Source organism: Delphinus delphis, chromosome 7 (genome assembly GCF_949987515.2).
Source record: "Delphinus delphis chromosome 7, mDelDel1.2, whole genome shotgun sequence".
Taxonomy (NCBI): Eukaryota; Metazoa; Chordata; class Mammalia; order Artiodactyla; family Delphinidae; genus Delphinus; species Delphinus delphis.
Window position 1 is genome coordinate 9563231 of NC_082689.1, and position 23662 is coordinate 9586892.

The window sequence follows — 23662 nt, forward strand, 5'->3', positions numbered from 1 at the left end:
CTCATTGCAGTGGCTTCTCTTGTTGCGGAGCATGGGCTCTAGGCACGTGGGCTTCAGTGCTTGCAGCACATGGGCTCAGTAGTTGTGGCATGAAGGCCCTAGAGCGTGCGGGCTTCAGTAGTTGCGGCGTGTGGGCTCAGTAGTTGTGGCACGTGGGCTCAGTAGTTGCAGCACGTGGGCTCAGTAGTTGCGGCACGTGGGCTCCAGGGCTCACGGGCTTCAGTAGTTGTGGCACACAGGCTTAGTTGCTTCACAGCCTGTGGGATCTTCCCGGATCAGGGATTGAACCCATGTCCCCTGCATTTACAGGCGGATTCTTAACCACTGCGCCACCAGGGAAGTCCTCTGTGGTCATCTTAATACATTTTTATGCAGGTATTTATAAAAGCCAGTGCAGTTCATGAGATAGTATCGTATCACTAATCTATCACTAATCACTAATTTACTTTTATTATCTCAGTGTTTATATCCCTCACCCAACTAATTTATTTGTGAAAGGTGAGGGCAAAAGTAAATTGAGCTGTGAGATTCCCTTTGGGTGTGTGGGCATCTTTTCCCATGGTTTTTGTTTGTTTATTTAAATATGAATTTTATTTATTTAAAAAAATACAGCAGGTTCTTATTAGTTGTCTATTTTATACATATTAGTATATATATGGTTTTGATTTTCAGTCCCTCTGCCTTTTTTTCTTTGCATAATAACTTAAAGTTATTGTAGTTTATTCACCCATTCTCAGTATACCCAGATTGTTGAACATATAAAATTTTGGCTTTGCATGTTTCCAACCCTGTTGTTAGTCTCTTATTCCAAGCTATGATTAAGAACAAAATCTTTCCAAAAGGCATTTAAGCCCTAGCCTGTCCTTCCAACCTTGTTTCCTAATGTGTCTCTGTGCTCAGGGAAATTCATATCATTTGCCAGGTGCCAGGTGGGTTTTAAAATTTGCTGCCTCTCTGCCCTTGTCTATGCTGCTTTCAGCGGAACGCTCTTTTTCCTCAGCTTTTCATTCTTCAGGGTGTGGTTTAAATGCCATGGGGTCTATAAAACCTGTATTTTCCCGCTAAGAGTAATTTCTCCCTTTGTTGTGAACTTTATAGCACTTGGTAGATCTCTTTGTTTTATGAATTCTAACCTCTTTGAGGACGGGACACAGTGTAGTGTGTTGTCAGTATTTATGTGCCCTGTCGTGACTTGCATATACTTGAGTTGGGAAACCAAGTAAGTGCAAGTATGAATTGAGTAGCTTGGCACAGTAGTTCTCAACTCTATTCGATCCAGTGCTCCCAGTCTATAATGTGTATCATATAATGTAAACATCTTTATTTTGATGCTACTTTAGTATCTTGAATTAAGTATATAAAAAACCTCCCTCCACAGTTTAGAAACATGAATATAATAATGTACAAGCATTTTACAAAGGTGAAAATAAACAAGTAAAAGGAAAACAGTTGATAGCAAAATAACATTATTTCAGTAGGTAAATGCGGGTACTTGACAGAAGATGACACTATATTCAGATGCTTGCATCTGTATTTGAATTTATTGAATGTGACAGCTGCAACAACAGACTTAAATGCTGTAAGCAGCATTTTCATTATAAACTTTTCCAAAATGATGCATGACTCTTGGTCAAGCTGCAAAAAACAGATCTAGTCTTTTGTGGATTCCCATGCATTCCTGCAGAATCTAAGTATATAGAGAACCATGCAAAACAAATCTAAACTGAGCAATTATAAACCTGTTTTCCCCTATGTCATGGCCAGATTTTAAGTTTTTTCATAAGGTCTTCATATATTATCAAGGCTATTCGAAATATATGGGTGATGAGACAGTTTTTCACTGTGTCTCATGGTTCTGTGTATTGCATGACATCTTCTACCTCTAGTCCTTACCTGCTAAAAATGCCAACAGCACCACTGTTCCCCAACATACTGTTTCAAGATACTCCCCAGAGGAGGAACCACTACTGTTGTTTTTTTTTTAAACCACTGCTTTTTAAGATAAATAAGGAGTTCTAAATTACAGAATTATTTGGGCTAGCATTTCTCCATAACTGAACATAGGAACATTGGTCAGACTTACTCAGCTTCTGTCTTGTGACTGAAATAGAAACTAGTATATTTTACAGAGACCATTAGTTTTTTTTTAAAAGTGGTTTAAGTGAACTTTCCACTTTGATTATTGAAAATCAGGGGCTTATTTATAATATGCATTTTATAGCGTTACAAGCAAAGCATTTAATTTTTGGAACATGAAGCTATAATGTTATAATTCTGTATGTAAAATATAAGAGCATAAAAATGTCTGTATACACATGCACAAACAAATTTGGAGATATAATTAAGTACCAAATTATTTATATTTGGTAATATGTACATATATTTGAGTTGTATGTCTGGCATAGATACTAATTTCAAAAAAATCCAGGAACTGTAATACAAGGAATTAACTAGCTCCTTGTAACTAGCCACCTTCCTCATTTTGTCTAAGATTAGAATAAGAATACTTTTTGCTACAAGGTTTTGGCCTCTTTTAGATGTCCTTTGGACTAGAGATGGTTTCTAATCTTTAAGACTACCAAGTCTGATCTTTAAAACTACCAAATTAAGTATCTAGAAGGGACAGTCACTACAATTTGAGTATCTAGAAGGGACAGTCACTACAATTTGCCTAAAAGTCAGCAAGAGGCGTGTTTGAGACTTGCTTTCAAGTTAATGTTGAAAACCCATAACCCAGAGTTGATTATAGTATGCTCTGTTTGCAACCTGGGTTTCTTTAACATGAGTTGGCACACAGGTACTTGGTAAATAGGAAAATGATGTTAGTATGATGTGGAAGTAGTGTCAGGTCATAGGCAGTTTTTCCTATAGTGTTAATATATGAACTGGTAATCTATGAAGTCTTATGAAAGACCTGGAAATAGTGCAGAAATGCGTTAAAGAAATCATTTAGTGCAAGAAATAGCTAGTTCAAGTGGCTTCCAGAACCACCACACTTTCCACTGGTAACACTCCCAGGAAGCTCAAAACCATTTACTCCTGTATTTATAAAGAAAGAAAATGACAAAAAGGGAAGTCTCACCCAGAATTGTATTTTTAATTTTGTCAAAGCTGGTCCTGAAAGAAAACGTCTTGAAAAATTTACACTTAAAGGAGAAAGTACAAAAATAAAACTCTAATGAGTGGACCAACTGGGATTATTGGTGCAAATGTTAGTGAAGGTTTAATCTTTTATTAAAATTGATGACGTTTTTGTTAGGACTCACACTGCAAAATAACATAGGTTTGAGTGCTCTGTTTCCAATCTCATTTTCACCATTAGTCCAGTTATTTTTAGTGGGTGATTTTGCAGAGCATGAGATTTTTTTTTTTCCAGCAACATCCATAGGTTGATGTCGAAGCTCCTGAATATACTTGTGCCCCCGCTCCATCCACCCACCCAACGATCTTGGGCTGTAATTCACTAAATTGGCTCCTTCTGGTGCTACTTAAGAGTTTGTCGTGAATTTTATTGTCTTGTTCTTGCAAATTTGATTTACAGTGGATATAACTTTTACGGGTCTTAAAGAGATTATGTTTTTTAATAAAAATTAATGTTAAACAATAAGGTTTGATAAATGAGGGAGTTGGTAAAATGAGCTAAAAGGCATCAAGACTCGTTCAGTGCTGAATGCTGTTATATTCTAATTGGCTGTTCTAATTGGGCATTATTATTTTATGGAGATTTCCTTACAGTATCTGAGCATTAATAATTTATAAATGGGCATGATAAAATAGAGTCCCACTTTGGGAGGGCCCATAGTTACTTATGGTGACCATCTGGTTGCTTACTCCTCTTGTGGTAAGTCAGGGGTTGGAAAACCCATGGGTCAAATCCAGCCTACTGCCTGCTTTTGTAAATAAAAATTTGGTTGGAACATAGCCATGCCCATTTGTTTATGTGTTGTTTATACCTGCTTTTGTGACACATAGTACCTCCCACAGAGCTGGAAGTATTTTACTACCCTCTACAGAAAGTGTATCAATATTAAGATCATGCTAAACAATAGTCAGAAGGACATAAATGGTCAGTGTTTCATAATATTTAAAACAATTTTTTGACAAGGCCTCAGAATATCACACTTAAAAATAATTTTAGGAAAGGTAGAATTAGATAAGTATGGGATTTAAGCCAGTTTTGTGAGCCTCACTTTCTCAGATGATTGGATACTGTTTTCTTTCTGTTCTTTTCCCTCCCCTCCCCCTTTCATACATATTGAGACTTTACCTGCTAAATTCTTAAGTTCCTTGAAAGTGTTAGTAAGGACATGAAAAATGCAGGAGTGGGTTTGGGTGGCTATAAAGTTAGATGTATTTTAAAACCAGAGGACAATTTATTTGGGTCGAGAAGAGGAGGAGTGCTGCCTCTGCAGTGGGATCAGCATTAGGTTAGTGTTGGCCAATTTCTGTCAACAACGAGACTTACTTAGGAATATGTTATGGTGTTTTTTTTTTTGTTTTTCTGTTTTTATTTTTAGAGGGTTGACATTTAACTACTTAACTACTTGAACGTTATCACAAAGTTGTCTAGCTTTGAATGGATAAGGTTTTCTTTTAATATGATTTTTAAATTTTCAAGGAATACAGCAATGAATATTTTAAATTTTATTATGAAGTGAAGTAGAAATTGATTCAATTAAAAGATTAATCTATGGCAAACTTTACAAAAATAAGAATGTCGAGAACCTGAATGATGTAATTTATAAATATGATTCCGTGGATGTTAAATTGTATACCTGAAAACAACATTTTACCTCCCTTTTTAAAAAATAACTATGAAATGATTTGCAAATTTACTCAATCTTATTCCTTATTTTTTTAAAAAAAGTAGAACTCTCATATCTCTTACTAGAAATATAACAAAAACAAAAGCAAGTCCTAGAAACTAAATCTCTCAAACAAGAAACTCATGGGATAAAGCAAAATTTCGGTCTGCCAATGTAAGAATATCTGGGAAAAATAAAAACTAAATCACAGTATATAAAACTCTTATAAGGTTCAGCTTGGATACACCCAGAGAAAATATAACATATACCATGGGGGGAAAAATCATTACTAAAGCAAAGACTATGACACACAAAAGACTATATAGGTTACTAGAGTTTTTTAGTAGTTGATCTAGTTAAATCTTTAGAAAGTACTATTCTTTTATGGATTAAAACCTTAAAAATGAAAATGATAGTACAGACCCAAGAAATATTTACTTTCATTGAGAAGCTAATGCCATGTCTTTTTTCAAGAATCCAGTGTTGAGTTCTTCTGCAATAATGAAAGAAAACAATAAAGATACTGAGACCAGAAACCTTAGATCATCTTTTTGAAGAGATGGTAGAACACGTATGATATGTTAAGAACTGTACGGCATCCTTATATGTTCAGTTAGAGTTATCGTGTAAGGCGTTCAGTGACTCATTTCTGAATTCCTTTGAGATCATTTTCAGACTGAAGGCCTTTAAAAGTTTTTTTTTTAACAAAGTAAACAGCTTTGGCATTAATGGAACTTTATTATTCTCATTAGAATATGCTCTTTTATGTTATTTACATGAAGGATGGATGTTGGCTGTTAATTACATAAATTGCATCTGTTCCGTTAATATCTCACCTCTGGAACACCAACTTTTCTGGGTATATATTCATGCGTGCTCCCTTTTGCTTGTGTAAATCTCATGTGACCTTTGCCAGAGGTTAAACATCTAACAACTGAAAACAGTTTCTTCATGTCCCTCAAACTTGCTCTTAAAACAATGCTGGCATAAGGATTTGATTTATTATAAGTATAACCCAACCATGTATCAACGGTGCAATTGTTTTGAATGTGTTTGGAATATTTTGTTGTAAATTCTTTACCTTTTTATCTAGGACTTGGTTTTTTGGTGTACTTCAGCTGGTTATAAAAAAAATCTTAACTCTTGGGTATTGAGGGGGTTGGTTCTAAAAGGTAATTTCTTTGGCCAGATTATTTGATAGAATAATAATTTAATCATAGAAATATTTGGGGAAAGGGTAGAGTCAATAATGAAGAATTGGGAAACTTTTTTTTTTTTTTAATGAAAAAAGATTTCAGTTTCAGCGTTGTATTTGCATCTCATTTTCCTGATAGATTTCTGTTTTGGTTTTCTGCTGACAGGTCACATTTAGGGCAGGCAAAACATAAGGGATATAGCCCTCCTGAGAGTAGAAAATCTAATTCTAAGGCACCCAAAGTGCAGTCTAATACTACTTCTGAACTGTCAAGGGGACACCTTTCTAAAAGGTAAATCTTCACATTGCTTATACATTTTTCAAGGCAGAATTATTTGCATTTGAATCATTGCATAATATTAAAACGTACCAGGTTATGCCAAAATGTTACGATACATGTTTTCATTATTATCCGGGTATAACTTTTAGGATTAATAGTGAATCACCTCTGCAGTGATGTCAGCGCAGCATACCCCAGATAGTGCTTTATTCTCCTTGATTAGAGAGCTGCGAGTTTCTCCTTTTGCCTAACAAACCATTATACGCATCTGAAATGCCATTTTAAATCCAGTTTTTCTTAGTTTTTTTATTGTCAGAGCCACAGGTCAGTGATGTCTTAAGATCTAATTGATAGGAGTCTTTGGAAAGGAATGTGACTGTAAATATTTGATACTACAATATAAAACTTTCTAACCTTCATTTTGAAAGTGTGTATGTTAATGCTTATTTATTTTAAGCTTTGACAAAGAAGTTGTGTTTGTAAATAGAGTATCGGTATTGTAGTTTCAACTGGTTCTGAACTACTAAGTAAGCATTCTTTTTCTTGTAATCCTAATTCTTGTTTTATGATTAGGGGAGTTAGTGTCAGTAATCATTGGGCTAAAGAATTAGCCTGATCTTCTCATATTTTACCATCCAAAGTGTCGCTCCCCACCCCCACCCCTTTTTTTCCCCTCATTTTTGAACCGTTTGTGAGCCTATGTTTATTAGTTACTGGACTTACCAGGAAATTTTTTTCACTTAAAAAAAAATCTTATTTCCACAGATTTGAGAAGTTAATAAATAAGTATTATATGACAGGTTTAACGATGGCAGGCTGATATTAACTCTTGTTTTATCTAACCTCTTAGAAGCTGCAGTTCATCATCTGCTGTCATAGTCCCACAACCAGAGGATCCAGACAGAGCCAATACTTCAGAAAGGCAGAAAACGGGGCAGGTGCCTAAGAAAGACAGTTCTCGAGGAGTGAAACGCAGTGCTAGTCCAGACTACAACAGGACCAGTTCTCCTAACTCTGCAAAGAAACCCAGAGCACTTCAGCATACTGAATCTCCCTCAGAAACAAGTAAGCCACACAATAAGTCAAAGAAGAGACATTTAGACCAGGAGCAACAACTGAAATCTGCACAGTCTCCATCAACAAGCAAGGCTCATACCAGGAAGAGTGGGGCCACTGCTAGTTCACGGAGTCAGAAAAGAAAGAGGACAGAGAGTTCTTGTATAAAGAGTGGTTCTGTGTCGGAAGCAGCTGGTGCCGAAGAGAGATCTGCAAAACCTACCAAGCTGGCTTCAAAATCGGCCGCCTCAGCCAAAGCTGGGTGTAGCACCATCACCGATTCTTCTTCTGCTGCCTCTACTTCCTCCTCATCTTCTGCTGTAGCCTCGGCCTCCTCTACTGTTCCACCAGGTGCCAGGGTGAAACAAGGGAAAGACCAGAATAAGGCCAGACGTTCCCGTTCAGCATCCAGTCCCAGTCCAAGAAGAAGTAGCAGGGAAAAGGAACAGAGTAAAACTGGTGGCTCTTCAAAATTTGATTGGGCTGCTCGTTTCAGCCCTAAAGTTAGCCTTCCTAAAACAAAACTGTCTCTTCCAGGGTCTTCTAAGTCAGAGACATCAAAACCTGGACCTTCTGGATTACAGGCCAAATTAGCAAGTAAGTTTACTCAAAAGATTTTTTTTTTTTTTAATTAAACAAAATTTCTCTGGGTTTGTCAGGAGGGATCAGGTTTTCAAGGTAGTCAGTCTGAGGCAGTTTTAGATTTATTACTATACCTGTATCTGTACACAAAGTGTATAATAATTGATACACAACGTTTAGTTTTATGGAGATAGATAAGGAATGCTCCCGCCTTATTACTAAATTGTCATGTTTTAGTATCTTTCTTTCTCTTTGCAGCATTTGCTACTTCTTTTCTTTTCTTTTTTTTTTTTTTTTTTTTGCGGTACGCGGGCCTCTCACCGTTACGGCCTTTCCCATTGCGGAGCACAGGCTCCGGACACGCAGGCTCAGCGGCCATGGCTCACGGGGCCAGCCGCTCCGCGGTATGTGGGATCTTCCCAGACCGGGGCACGAACCCGCGTCCCCCTGCATCAGCAGGCGGACTCTCCACCACTGCGCCACCAGGAAAGCCCGCCACTTATTTTCTAATGTCAGAGTAGGACAGCAAGTTGGTTTTTCTCCTATAACCAGAAACAAAACTGTTCTAGTTATGAGTTGGTCATGACCACAGTTGGAGATCAAATGCTCTTTTTTGGTATTGTACATTCTTTTTGTTTTTTAAATAAATTTATTTTTTATTTATTTAGGGCTGCTTTGGGTCTCTTCATTGCTGCGCGCGGGTTTTCTCTAGTTGCAGCGAGCGGGAGCTACTCTTCATTGCAGTGCGTAGGTTTCTCATTGCAGTGGCTTCTCTTGTTACGGAGCACAAGCTCTAGGCGCGCAGGCTTCAGTAGTTGTAGCACGTGGGCTCAGTAGTTGTGGTTCGCTGGCTCTAGAGCGCAGGCTCAGTAATTGTGGCGCACGGGCGTAGTTGCTCCGTGGCATGTGGGATCTTCCCGGACCAGGGCTCAGACATGTGTCCCCTGCATTGGCAGGTGCTTTCTTAACCACTTTGGCACCAGGGATTCTAACACTGTGTGTGAGACCACTGTTCCACACATTCTTGATGTGTGGAAACCCTGAGCTAAGTTATTAGAATAAATGTACCCTAGTATTAATTAAACTTTATTCACATGTAATATTTTATGGCCTTTAAGGAGCTTAGACTAAAGATGAATACCTCTTACATTCATTGCGCTGGGCTCTGGGTCCTAGGTAAATGGGAAAGAAATTGCCTTCTTGAAGCGTATAGTGGAGCAGAAAGAACTAATGTTTGAGAATAATACATTCAAGCAAAGAAACAAACAGTAGATAAGAGAAAGGCATCCTGAGGCACTTTTCTCCCTCTTTTTTCCAAAAAAGACTTCTTCAGGAAGCCAAATGTTAACTTCATTAGAACTGATTAAAAATTGTGGTGACCCTCTTCAATTACATGACTACTGTAATGATGAAGTGCTTTTTTTTTTTTCTATTTTGAGAAATCTAAATGACGCAAATACAGAGAACAAAACAGCACTTCCTATGGTTTTCAGAGCATTTAATTTTTGTAATATTTAACCAAGAAGCTTGTTTTTGATCATCTTTTCTCCTTTTGAGCCCACAAAGACAATTTCAGGTCCACATTTTGATAGGGCTAGAATGTTTTTTGGTCTTTGGAAGACTTTATATAGTGTCTACTAGTATTCTTGTGAAAGTTTAATACTGAACCAGCCTAACCTAGTGTTGAATCAGAGCTGTTAGCTCTGTTTAGTTTAATTCTACAATCTATAAACTATTTTCAGTTGATTCAATATTAGCAACATTTTGACAAGAATACTAGTAGACATTATTGTAAAATTTTGTTTAGCCTGTATCATAGGGTTATTGTGAAAGTAACATCTCTTTCTCTTAAATTATAGAATTTGTTCTATTTGTTATTTTAAATATGCAGTATATCTGTATAAAATCTTTTGAATGTGAATATAAATATCAGATAAAGATTAAGATTGGTATCCTGCAGTCAAAAGGAAGTAAAAGGTTGGGTAAAAAGGGACACAGCCGTTTGTCCATTGGTCCAGACAAGGTTTTCTTGACAATTGGAGTTATTTATCTCTGCTTTTATACCTCTTCCTCTGTCTACTTTTAAGTGCATCTGTATTTGCGTGCTTGTGTGTCTCCCTCGTGTGTAGTAGCTGTGTGATCTCCACAGTCAGTGGCTCAGGTTGAGTTTACAGCATAGTCCGAGGGATTCACTCTAACCCTTCCAGCCTACCTCATTTGAAGAGCTCATCTCTTTCAATTCTTATTTCTAGGAGGGTCCTGGCACAGGTGAGAGCAGATTGCTCTTTTTTTTTTTAATTTATGTATCTTATTTTTGGCTGCATTGGGTCTTTGTTGCTGTGCACGGGCTTTCTCTATTTGCGGTGAGTGGGAGCTACTCTTTGTTGTGGTGCGCGGGCTTCTCATCGCGGTGGCCTCTCTTATTTGTGGAGCACGGGCTCTAGGCGCACGGGCTTCAGTAGTTGTGGCACACGGGCTCAGTAGTTGTGGCTTGCGGGGCTCTAGAGCGCAGGCTCAGTAGTTGTGGCGCACGGGCTTAGTTGCTCCGCAGCATGTGGGATCTTCCTGGACCAGGGCTTGAACCTGTGTCCCCTGCATTGGCGGGCAAACTGTTAACCACTGTGCCACCAGGGAAGCCCTGAGCAGATTGTTCTTGAGTGTTGTGTCCTTAACTCTTCTCAGAGACCAGCTTTCTTTTTGTACCTGTCAGTTAGTGCAGTCTTTAAAAGAAAACCTGACCCTACCAGTGGCTGATCAGCGGGGTTTTCTTGGTTGTGAGGTTGCTCTCAAACAGGAAGCCCCGAGGGTTTTGATGCTGCCCCTGTGCCATAATAAAACCAGTCCAGATATGCTGTCATACTCACTCTGCACATGGTCGCAAACTGATTTAGTTTAAAACTCACTTCATAGTTGCTTTTCCTACTTTCACAAAATCTGTGTGTTCTGTGGTCACTAATTTCACTTTCCCATTTTCATTGCCACTACCCTAGTTCTAAGCTCTAATTATAGCCTAAGCTGTTGAAACAAGAGACGGGAACCAGCATTTGTTTCACATCTAAAAGTGCCAGGTATTTTACATATGCAGTAACATTGACTTTTCCAAAAAATTGGTGCTTGATGATAGTTATTAAGGAAATTTATTCCAAGGAGGTGAAATAACTTGCCAGAGTAACATATCTCATAAGTGACAGTTAGGATTTAAAGATGGGGTGGGTATGTGTGACTTTGAAGCCTTTGTTTCTTTGCTATGTCACTTATTTTTCATCCATGTTAGTTGTTTGTGTTTTACTGTTGCAATCTATTTGGGTCATTAAGAGATGTTAAGACCCCAGAGGAGATGAACTTTTATTTGATCCTTCTTTACTGGTATTGATTCATCTTTAGGGGTGAATATTATGTGAACCCAGGGCTTCATATTATACGATTAACTGTGTGTTTGCTTCTTTACAAATAAGTGGAAAACATTTCAAAACAAAATAATAGCAAATACTTAAAGTGCTTACAAGTGCCTGACAACTTGTAAATAGTTGACATGGATCATCTCATTTACTCCTCATCAGCCCTGTGTGGCAGGTACTGTTATTCACTTCTTACAGGTGAAGAAACTCAGGGTCAGTGAGGTCAGGTTACCTGTCCAAGGTCACAGAACTAAGAAGTGATAGAGCCAAGAGTCAAACCCAGGCCATGTGATTCCAGAAATTAGTTGTGAGAATAGGGTGCAGAGGATTGAGTAGATTGGGTGAGCTAAATCCAGGCAGGCTTCCTGGAGTCACACAGGGCAGGGTGAATTTTAGGTATGATTAAATAGTTCACTTTAGGAAAGAGTTTATGTAAGAAGGAGTACTGCAAGAGGATTGGCAGTACTTGGTAATTTTATTTAAGAATATAGAGGCAAAATGAAGTATCTTAGAGGAATCCCTCGGCTTCAAGTAATGGTATTTTGGGGAGAGAGAGCTCTTAATTTAGAGCTAAAAATCCTAGATTTGAATCCTAGTTCTGCCATTTTATCAGCTGGTGACTACGAGAAAGTTGGCAACCTTTTCGTTGTAAAATGGGCACAGTAGCTATTTGAGGAATGAATAAATATGTGAGGAGCCTTAGCATAGTGCTGATAGTACATAGGATGCGTCACTAAATTTAGGGTGCACAACTGAAATCGAGTATCTTAAGACAAAGCATTCAGGAGCATCGTTTTGAAGATGAAGGATTGATATAAATCCTAGCTACTGATCAGTTTAAGGTATAGCTGTCTTTAGATTTGGAAGAGCCTGATTTAAAGTTCTGTTGTCTTCTGGTAGTTTTGTGGGGTTGGGCAAATCATTGAACTACAATTATGATAGCAACCTAATCCCTCATCTTTGCAGAATGATAATATTCATTCTTGTGAAGCATAAATGAAAGAATGTATGTGAAAACAACTTTGTAAAATTAAAATACCATATAAACATAAAATGTGAATTGAGAACTGTTGCGATAGATTTGAAAAGCTTTTGTATGCATTAGGAATTAGTTTGATTTTTTTTTAATTTAACATTAATCTGGGGGCAGAATTAGATTCAATGGTTACAATCCATTCAGTGGGTTAGCAACTCTGGGTAAAAAAATATGTCAGTTAACTAAAAAATGGAGTGGACATTTTGTGAGATAGGAAGCATTCCAAATTGGGTAGGTTGTTTTCTTCAACTTTTAGGACTCAGTGAACCTGTTAATTCGAAGGTGATATGTCTCCTCAGGTATAGGCTCATTCTAAGATACGATTGGTCAGTAAAACTTCCTGGTAAAGGAAGTTTTTTTCAAATTGTAGGAATAACAGTACTTACATGATGCTTTGTGAAAACCCATTTCCCCATGGTCAGATATCACTCAAGGAGATTCAGGATATGCTTTAGTATATTGAAAGCTGTGAGAATTCTTACGGTCACTTCTGTTTAACCCATTATTTTATAAATCTGTTTGACCACCTATTACCTTGGGAGACAGCAGTGGTCCATGGAACACACTTTGGGAAATGATACATTTAATCGGGTCACTGAAGCAGGAAGACCTTTCCTGGTGTGCTGATTTGGCATCTGTTGAACAAGTTTCTGGTGAGGAACTAGGGCTGGCAGGAGAACTAGAGAAACAGCTGCTTTGTGATGGGCTACCTGAAGCCTGTGGCTTGCCAACTGCAGCTGGTCAAGATAGCTGTGGGACAAAGGTCACCTTGTGTCAATTGGTAAAAGTTTATAAATTTTTTGCTGCATTGGGTCTTCGTTGCTGCGCGCGGGCTTTCTCTAGTTGCAGCGAGCAGGGGCTACTCTTCATTGCGGTGCATGGGCTTCTCATTGTGGTGGCTTCTCTTGTTGCAGAGCAGGGGCTCTAGGTGCGCTGGCTTCAGTAGTTGTGGCACGTGGGCTCAGTAGTTGTGGCTCACGGGCTCTAGAGCACAGGCTCAGTAGTTGTGGCGCACGGGCTTAGTTGTTCGCGGCATGTGGGATCTTCCCGGACCAGGTCTCAAACCCATGTCCCCCTGCATTGGCAGGCCGATTCTTAACCACTGCGCCACCAGGGAAGCCCAATTGGGTTTTGAGAATACCCCAGAAAGGATAGTGTTATATGACAATTTTTAATCTGCATTAGGAAATTATTCTTGCTTTGCGTTGTTTAACCTTAGCAAACAGTCCTAACAAATTTATGTAGCATAAATGTAAAACCACTGGGGCAGTGTAATGATACAAATGATTTTTTAAAATATTCAGTGATATTTTGATGTAATATTTAAAAATATTCTTATAATATTCTGCTAATCTATCTATCTTCTCTTTAGGCTAATTTTGAAGTAATTTGACTATTTCAAAGTATGTACTGTCTTAATGGTAGAAGGTGATGGATGGCATAGACATGTAAGAAACAGTTTGTGATCAGAATCTGCAATTAATTATGGAATATATTTATAGAAAAATTTAAAGGTGTTATATTTCCGGTTCGATATGTCTATTTGTAGGTCCAGTTCACTTTCCATTATTTAAAGTAGACATCATGTGCACATTATTAATAACAGTCAGCAGTAGTTACCAGCTCATTTTCAGCTTGAGTTTCATACTCTTCTGTGACTTGCATGCAGCCTGTAGCCATTATTAGAACTAGAAAAGAACCAGGCAGATGCCGAATTCTGGGAAGGTAATTCTGCTAAGAGACATGGTACTTTGTGCCTCTAGCACGGAGAGAGGAAAGAAGAATGAGTCAAGCAGGACAGAATAATTTAAAAGTAAACTCTTGGTTTTACCTACTTGGGTCTTATAGGGCCATACCCTCTGAGTTTTTAAAAATTGAATTATCTTTTAGCCTGGTGATGTACTGGGTGAGGAGCTTAAAGGAAAAAGGATTGAGTGTTAAGAGTTTTCTGTATTATAAAGCAACTGTTAAAATAATTTAGTACTTAAAACTTTTATAGTACTAATCTGTAACCGCATATTACCAATAGTAATTTACCAAAAATGAGTTGCCAGATTTTTAAAAAAGGAATATTAAATGGAAACAAATATTATTGACCTCTTTACGGCTTGGCTTTGTTTTATACTGTGAATGTTAAACAACCATGGTATGTAGTTTTGTATACCAGGTCAGAGTAAGAATTAATTCAGCCAAATTACATTTTACTAAACTTATAGTTCAGTTAAATGAAAATTGCTTTTTCTCACTCATGCCTCTGTGTTCTATAATATTTTGATACTTCTGATTATAAAGTGTTATCAAAAATGAAAAATCCAGAAAATGTTAAAACGTACGAAGAAAATAATAACTTAATCCCATCCCTAAGGGCTGTCTCTTTCTTCCTGTGTGTATCCTGCTAAAATTTTTCCTTCATATTAATCAATACTTAATGTGTAGTTTAAAGTCATGTGATATAAGATTTATTATTAAAAAATAGCAGGCTTCCTGCCACATTGCCTTTCCGCATAGCCAGTCATTTTGGTATTTACTTCCGTATCTATAATGTGAGACGTATGTGCTCATATGTCTGTTTGTTGACTTTTTTCACTTAGAGCACTATTGTGTGGCCTATATGGGAGATTTACCACACCTATTCACCCACCAAACGCATACTGTACATGCTTCACATTTTTCCAGTCATGATCGTTGCTCAGTTAACACTGAGTCTGTAGGAACTTTTCTTACAACCTTTTTTTTTTTTAAACTGAGCTTAATAATTATTTTGTTGTTTTCCTTTTCTTGGACTCCGTCACTCAACTCCAAACTCATTATGCATTGTCTAAATCTTTTCTCAAGCTGTCTACATGGATTTGTTTCATTTTCCTGAAGAAAGGCCTCTGGATGGCTGCCCTTTTTATGCCTGGTTACATTGCTTTTAGCTTCAGGTATTTCTTTAGTCTTCTATTTAGTTTCCTGCTTCTAGAGCCTGCATCTTCTTTCTTGATTTACTGTTTTGTTTTGGTGAATATGTCTTCCACTTGCTTTCTAAGAAAAAGTACATATGAGATTTTTTTAAGTTTTTTTGTTTTTTCAGGTTTTGAATGTGAAAATCTACAACCTTGATACTTATTTGACAGACTGATTGAAAATACAGTTCTGGGTTGGAAATTATTCTCCATCAGAATTTTGAAGAATTATGTTATTTAGATTTCAGTACTGCAAGCATTCTGATTCCTGATCTGTATATATAACCTGTTTTTCTGGAAACTTACAGATCTTTGCCTCAGTTATTTAGAAATGTCGTGACATAGGCATAGCTGTGCGTTTGTTTCATTCCTTGTTAGGGTGATCTGAAGTCCTGGTTTCCCTTGGATTTGGGGCATTCCCCAAGACCAACTTTTAGCCTTAAAACTACGAGAATCCCATGCAAACCAGGACGGTTGGTCACCCGATCTTTGCTTCTTTTCTCTTTCTGGATCACCTATTATTTTGGGTAATTGTCCTTTTGGAAGGTTCTGGTCTTATCTTTTTGTTCTTGCTTTCCTTTTTTGTTCTACTTTCTGGTAGATTTCTGTAGCTTCTTCCAACCTTTGTATTGATTTTTTATTTCATGTTCGCTATCTTTGTTTTTCTTTTCAAGAGGTTATTTTGTTCTCATTTCCTTTTTTTAAAAAAAAAGGTTTCCTTCCCCCTTCTCTTTTTCTTTCTTTAATTGAAGTATAGTTGATTTACAATATTGTGTTAGTTTCAGGTGTACAGCATAGTGATTCCTTTTTTTTGCAGGTTATATTACATTATGGGTTATTACAAGGTATTGGATATAATTCCATGTGCTATGCAGTAAGTCTTTGTTGCTTATGTATTTTATATGTAGTAGTCTATATCTGTCAATCTCATACCCGTAATCTGTAATTTCCCCCTCACCACCGCCACTGTAACCACAAGTTTGTTTTTTATGTCTGTGAGTCTGTTTCTGTTTTGTATATACATTCATTTGTGTTATTTTTTAGTTCTGCATATAAGTGATATATTGTATTTGTCTTTCTCTATCTGACTTATGTCACTAAGCATAATATTCTCTAGGTCCATCCATGTTGCTGCAAATGGCAATAGTTCATTTTTTTATGGCTAAGTAATATTCCATTGTGTGTGTGTGTGTGTGTGTGTGTGTGTGTGTATTAATTATACACACACACACACCACATCTTCTTAATCTAGTCATTTATTGCCAGGCACTTGGGTTGCTTCCATGTCTTGGATATTGTGAATAGTCCTGCCCTGAATATTGTTTTTAATTATAGATGCATATTCCCCCCCTCCCCATTAAGAGCGAGTTTTCTTTTCTTGCAGAGTCCTCTTATGTAATTTTTTTGGGGGGGGTGTTTACTCTGGTTTTGACTTTCATACTAGGAACTTTCCTCAAATTCAGGTAATTCCTGGGTGTCTCCTCATACTCAAGAGTAGGGGAACCAAAAAATCTAACTTACAAGCTCTGAGCACATGGATGAGACTTGACTGAGATTCACTATCTGATGAACTAATTGGGCTATGATCATTTTCAGATCTTTCTTCTTTGGCTGGTAAAATTCCACAGGGAAGATTCTTTCAGACTCCTGCCTGGAGGTGAAAGCCTAACTGCCAGAGTTCTGGGGACTAAGTGGGAGGAGAGGCCTAGGAAAGAGGCCATATGTCATCCAGTTTGTCTGTATATATTTGATCCTCCCCCCTCTCATTTTTGGTATGATGCACCTATTTGCAACTGTGTACTTTAATGGAGGATTTCTTTATTTTGTACTTTCTAAGGAATAAAGGTTTTATGTTTACCTGCCTCAGGAGAGGGACATTTACCCAGCTGTGCAAGTTGGGGAGGGAATCTGGGGATCTGACTGCTTCATAAATAGCCTATGGAGGCAATCCTCAGTTTAAACTCTGAGGTCGTCCCAGAAGTACCTGGTGTCATCAATTCCTAAACCTTTGTGGGATTCTGAGTGTCAGTCTAATTGGTAATTTATCTCAGTTTTCTACCTTCAGTCTTCTGGTCTTCCCAGTGTATTTAGCACTGGAATTACTGCTTTTTCATCTTCTAAAATTGTGTTGTGTTGTGATGGTTGTCTCTTCCATTCTTCCCATCCTTGTGAATTTATGCCTCAGATTCTTTTAATGCTATTTTTAGTGGAGTTTCACTAGAGGACAGAGTGAATGCATGTGGGTCATTCTTTTGTCTTTACCCAGAGGCAGACACTTTTCTATGTATATGCACATATTTTTTTCAAAAGTAGGAGCTCACTCTGCATGACAGTAGGCGTTGCTTTTTGAGTGCCTATTATAAGCCAGGCTCCATACTAGACAGTTGACATACATTAAATTTCATTATGATCACAGAATGAGGTAGTATCCATGTTTTAGGTATGAAGAAACCAAAGTGCTTTATCTGCCTAAATGATTTTAACTGACATTTTTCCTTTCAAAAAATAAGCTATAAAACACGTCATCTTTTTTTTATGGCTGTGTTGGGGTCTTCACTGCTGTGTGTGGGCTTTCTCTAGTTGCAGGGAGCAGGGGCTACTCTTCGTTGCGGTGCGCGGGCCTCTCATTGCAGTGGCTTCTCATGTTGTGGAGCATGGGCTCCAGGCGCACGGGCTTCAGTAGTTGTGGCACGCGGGCTCAGTAGTTGTGGCTCACGGGCTCTAGAGTGCAGGCTCAGTAGTTGTGGCGCACGGGCTTAGTTGCTCTGCGGCATGTGGAATCTTCCCGGACCAGGGATCAAACTCGTGTCCCCTGCATTCGCAGGCAGGTTCTTAACCACTGCACCACCAGGGAAGTCCAATCATGTCTTTTTAATAACTGTATATGGATGTACCTCTTAGCCCATTGCCAACTAAGAGGCATTTACATTGTTCTTCTAAATTTTTTAATTGACTATAGCTGTGTAATTCATTATTTTCTTGTAGGATATAAGATAAGAAACTTAACACTGGTTATGTTTCTTTTAAATATTGATGTATATTTTAAATTCCCCCTAGAAATATATGAATTTATATTCTCACTAGTAGTGTAAACATGCCAATTTGGGGACTTCCTGGTGGCAAAGTGGTTAAGAATCCACCTGCCAATGCAGGGGACATGGGTTTGAGCCCTGGTCCCGGAAGATCCCACATGGCGCGGAGCAACTAAGCCCGTGCGCCACAACTACTGAGCCTATGCTCTAGAGCCCGCGAGCCACGACTACTGAAGCCTGCATGCCTAAAGCCCGTGCACCGGAATGAAAAGTAGCCCCCGCTCACGGCAGGTAGAGAAAGCCCGTGCGCAGCAACAAAGACCCAATGCAGCCATAAATAAATAAATAAATAAAATTTTTTTTAAATGCCCATTTGTTCACATCCTCATTAACTAACACTGTGTTCCTGCAGTTTTTATTACCATACTGATGTTTATTTAACCATTCCTTATTATTGGACATTTAGCTCTTTTCCAGTTTCTCATTATTATAGTGGTTAGATGAATATATTTGCACATTTCTAAGTTTTTAATTCATATTGCCAAATCAATGAACGCAATTGCTGTGCATTCACTAGGAAATAAAAATTTGGCTTAGGAAATTCCATTTGGATTTTAGCTCACTGTCATCTACACAACTTATCTTTTACTGTTACTGATTTTAAAATAAACATCTATGATCCCTTTTATATGATAGGTTACTTTTCATTTTGTGAATTTATTTTAGAAAAGCAGCCTTTGATAGAGATGTATGTACTTGAACATAGATACACAACAATATCAAGATATACCAGGTTCTCATGATTCTGCAGTGGCTGAAGGAATTGAGTTAGCCACTGAAAATATACCCATCATTAATTAATTCTCTTTATTGGGTCCAGTTTTTCCTGTAGCAAAGCGATCCAATTACATGATTCTAAATTGAACTCCTCATATGTGGTAATAGTCCTGTTATTTGGTGCTTTTTTTTCTTTTATGAAGGAAAAAGGAGTGGTTCTGAAAACCCATTGAAACAGATTTTATATGTAAATGGATCTTTAAAGTAGTTACTTGAAGGCTCTTTTTATTTTTAACATTTTTTTAAAAATTAACTAATTTACTTTTTGGCTGCATTAGGTCTTCATTGCTGTGCGTGGGCTTTCTCTAGTTGCAGCGAGTGAGGGCTACTCTTCGTTGCGGTGCACAGGCTTCTCATTGCGGTGGCTTCTCTTGTTGCGGAGCACGGGCTCTAGGCGTGCGGGCTTCAGTTGTTGTGGCCTGCGAGCTCAGTAGTTGCGGCCCTCGAGCTTTAGAGCACACGGTCAGTAGTTGTGGTGCATGGGCTTAGTTGCTCCGCAGCATGTGGGATCTTCCTGGACCAGGGCTCGAACCCATGTCCCCTTCATTGGCAGGCGGATTCTTAACCACTGTGCCACCAGGGAAGTCCGCTCTTTTTAATATTAAACAAATAGGGGATTTGTGTTTAAAAGATCAGTATATTCGTCTTTTGATATCTATAAATGTAAATGAATTGTAATTTTTCTAGATATCTACCTTGTTTAAGGTATTGGTTTGTGTTCCTTATTCATAACAGTTTGTCTACTCCATTTTAAAATGGAGTGTATTTACTCTCTATAGGAATATGCCAAAAACTGTAAGTAAAAAAAAAAAAAAATCAAGATACATAATATTGTAGAAAAATTAGTACTGAAACTTTTTTTTTTTAATGTCGGTTCATTGGTTTGTTTATTTATTTATTTTTGGCTGTGTTGGGTCCCCATTTCTGTGCGAGGGTTTTCTCCAGTTGCGGCAAGTGGGGGCTACTCTTCATCGTGGTGTGCAGTCCTCTCACTGTCGTGGCTTCTCCTGTTGCAGAGCGCAGGCCCAGTAGTTGTGGCTCACGGGCCTAGTTGCTCCGCGGCATGTGGGATCTTCCCAGACCAGGGCTCGAATCCGTGTCCCCTGCATCGGCAGGCAGATTCTCAACCACTGCGCCACCAGGGAAGCCCTGAAACTTTTTTTATTACTAAGATATTGTTTAGCTTAGATCTTGTTTGGTTTTTGGTTTTTGGTTTTTCTTTTTCCAAACAAAGAGATTTTGTTTTGGAGAGGTTTTTTTTGGGGGGGGGGTTGGCGAGGGACTGTTTTTTTCCCCTAAACTTCAGGCAAGTCCTTATACTTTTCTTCCTATTTCTCCTCAAAGTCCAGGTCAATAAATGTTTTCTGTAAAGACCCATATAGTAAATATTTTAGGGTCTACTGACCACATACAGCCTTTGTCACATATTCTTATTTTATTACAACTCTCTAAAAATATAAAAAGCATTCTTAGCTAGTGGGCTGTACAGAAACAGGCTACCAGCAGGATTTGGTCCATACCTACTCTAGACTACAAATTATAATACAGTAATGACTTATAATCAGAAGATTTGGGGTTATTTGTGATACATATTCAACTAAAATTAAATGGAAATCAGCTCACATGACTGGTAAAGCCAAGAGATTGTCTAGCTTCAGGCTTGGCTGGATCCAGGAGCTCAAATGAAGATGGTCCTATCAGTCCCAAGTCTGTGACTTATGACACCCTCATTCCTCCTCTTTCCCCAAAACACTGTCCAATCATTTATATTTCTATACGAAAGTCTCTTATATCCTCGGGTCATATGCCCGTCCTTAAATGAATTAGTATGGTGAGGGGGAGGGGATAGTGGTGGAGGAGTTGTAATTGTAGATGATGAAAATACAACAGTTTGAGTCTCACTCATGTAGTGGGAGTATATTGTGGATGACAGTTCCATCAGTACCACATGGAGAAGGGTTAGGAGATAGCTCTGCAAAGAATTTTTTTAAAAGAAAGAGAAAAAAAGAGGCAGGTGCTCAGAAAAAGGGCTGCTAGATAATATACAGTAGATGTCTGTTTGATCATCTTTTACTGTCACTTTAAAATGATTATATAAATTGCAGAATAAAAGTGTCCATTTATTTGAATGGAGTCATTATTCACTGAATAGAGATGTTAGGTCAGTCTCCCGCTCCTCCTCTGCTTGATTTTCAAACAACCTTATGAAATACATTGACATTCATGTTTACTCTTGTACAGCAGAAGGAATCTTTCAGGAAATTGGGAAGTTTAATTATTGCATTGCTAGAATATTTTATTATTGAGAGGAGTGCTATATTTTCATTATAGAACTGTGTAGTAGGTTCGATTATATGTGTATATCATGTCAAAGATTAGCATACCTGTAACAGATCATGTGAGAATTAAAAATAGAATGAAAGCTGATAGTGAATGTGTATTGCCCAGTTGTCTATTGCTACTTTTAAAGTAATTTGACACAGTTAAGAGTGAAAACCATACCTTTTCCAAGAGAAATACTTTTGTACTGAGATGTTAATGTAATGAGAAATAGTTTTAATATTTCAAGTCGAAAAGAAAAATCAGTCATAAGTAGAAGGTACCCACGAACATCTTAACTATTTTTACGTTAGTAAGAGTCCAGAAAGTAAAATGTCTAAGGCCCTTAATTTGTTGATTCTTTTAAAATGTTGTTATATTTTTAAAAATCCAAGCTTACAGTTGGATATATAAGAGGTTTAATTATTTCACATTTCAAATGTCACACTTTAAAAATGTCACACTTTAAAAAAAGGACTTTTTTTTTTAAGGGTGAAGCCCTGCACTTCGTGTAAATCAGTTTTGCTTAGGAATACTTTTTCAAAAAAAAAAAAAAGAGTAAGACATACCTGTATTGTAGAAGACAAATCAATTAGGAATTTTAAGAGAATACTAACTGCTAGTTTCACCTTTATCCAAAGGAATAAAGATTATAGGAATATATTTGTAGTTACAAGTGCACATATTCTTATACTGGTAATACAGTTGATCCTTGAACAATGAGGGGTTAGTCTGCATGTAACTAATAGCTGCCTGTCCTTATCCATGGTTCCTCCACATCCTTGGATTCAACCAGCAACAGACCGTGTAGTACTGTAGTATTTACGGTTTACTGAAAAATATCCAAGTATAAGTGGACCCTGCATTGTTCAAGGGTCAACTGTAATAAGAGCTTTGATACAAGATTTATACCTAACTGTATTACACAAAGGCTTTGTGGATAAGAATATATTAATTTGATCAGTGATATTCTGGTTGCTTCTCAAAGTGGCATCATAAAAATAAATGATAATGCAGTTTTGCTGCATTACAGAGCCTGGGACGGAGAGATGTGTTTGTGGTATGTGTGTTCCCATGCATAGATGTTTTAATCGATTTTCAGTAGGTTGTAGGTTTACACTTTTCCATGTTTCCACCATTTATTAAAATACTCCATATTTGACCAGTAGAATGATAGGAAACATTTCAGTTCTACAAAAATACTCTATTTTTATACAGAGAGTTTAAAGTTTTCTAAACGAACCAGTAAAGCAAAATTTTAACACCTTGCCACAAGTATATTGAAGATGTAGTACTCTCTGTTCTGCTTTAAAATAAGCTTAGAATTGTGTAGTTGTTTGGGTTATGCACTTTTAAGCAAGTCAGTTAATATTTTTGTGTCTGAAAAATGAGAATTATTACAACTTTATATCTGAAAGTGCTTTTGAAAATCTCCATAGCCGATCTAAAATTGTGAAATAGGGACTTCCCTGGTGGTCCAGTGGTTAAGACTCCGTGCTGTCCATGCAGGGGGCCTGGGTTCAATCCCTGGTCAGGGAACTAGATCCCACATGCCACAGCTAAGACCCAGAGCAGCCAAATAAATAAATATCAAAGAATAAATAAATAAAATTGTGAAGATAGTATGTGCTAGCATTGTCAGTTTGCCGAATGGCCAAAAGAAGGTTAAGCTGTCCTGGTTTTCTAGGAAATACTTTATCTACCAAGCTGAAGTTTGTGCTTCAGCTTTCCTTTGTCCCAGAATTTATGACCTTTCTATCTTCTAAACATGTTTTAGACTTTTGGAAGAATTTATGTAGTTCCCCTCTAAGGAAGTTTAGAGAACAAAATGTTGGGGGTTCTCTTACTTTATCAGGCTGGATGGAGTTAATGTCAATTAGCCTGAGAGTCATTTTACATTATGGTATTGTGATATCAGTTATAAATAGCTTTCTGTTCACTCTTGTTTTGGTTTTTCTCTGCCCTACTTCTCTGTAACTTAGTACAGTTCTTTTAAAGTCTAACACCAAGAATGGTTAGAGAGATTGTGGCACATCCACACAAAGGAATACCACTTTGCAATCAAAAGGAATGGACCAATACGTGCAACACCATGAGTTCATCCCCACGACACTGTATGATTCCATTTATATGAAACTCCAGAGTAGACAATAGCAGCAGAAAAGAAGACCAGTGAT

The 23662-nt window shown here is 37.7% G+C and overlaps 1 protein-coding gene across 15 annotated transcripts in view; it reads left to right on the forward strand.

The window, feature by feature from the left end:
* Positions 1–23662, forward strand: part of TRIP12 (thyroid hormone receptor interactor 12) — a 147233-nt gene that overhangs the window by 51029 nt on the left and 72542 nt on the right. For 8 of the 15 annotated variants that reach the window (XM_060015962.1, XM_060015961.1, XM_060015964.1 and 5 more), the window contains exons 3-4: positions 6167–6292; positions 7131–7933. In XM_060015962.1, coding sequence (XP_059871945.1) covers positions 6167–6292; positions 7131–7933 — 929 coding nt within the window. The remainder of the gene's footprint in view (positions 1–6166; positions 6293–7130; positions 7934–23662) is intronic. The other 7 variants (XM_060015970.1, XM_060015971.1, XM_060015972.1 and 4 more) reach the window with 2 other exon arrangements.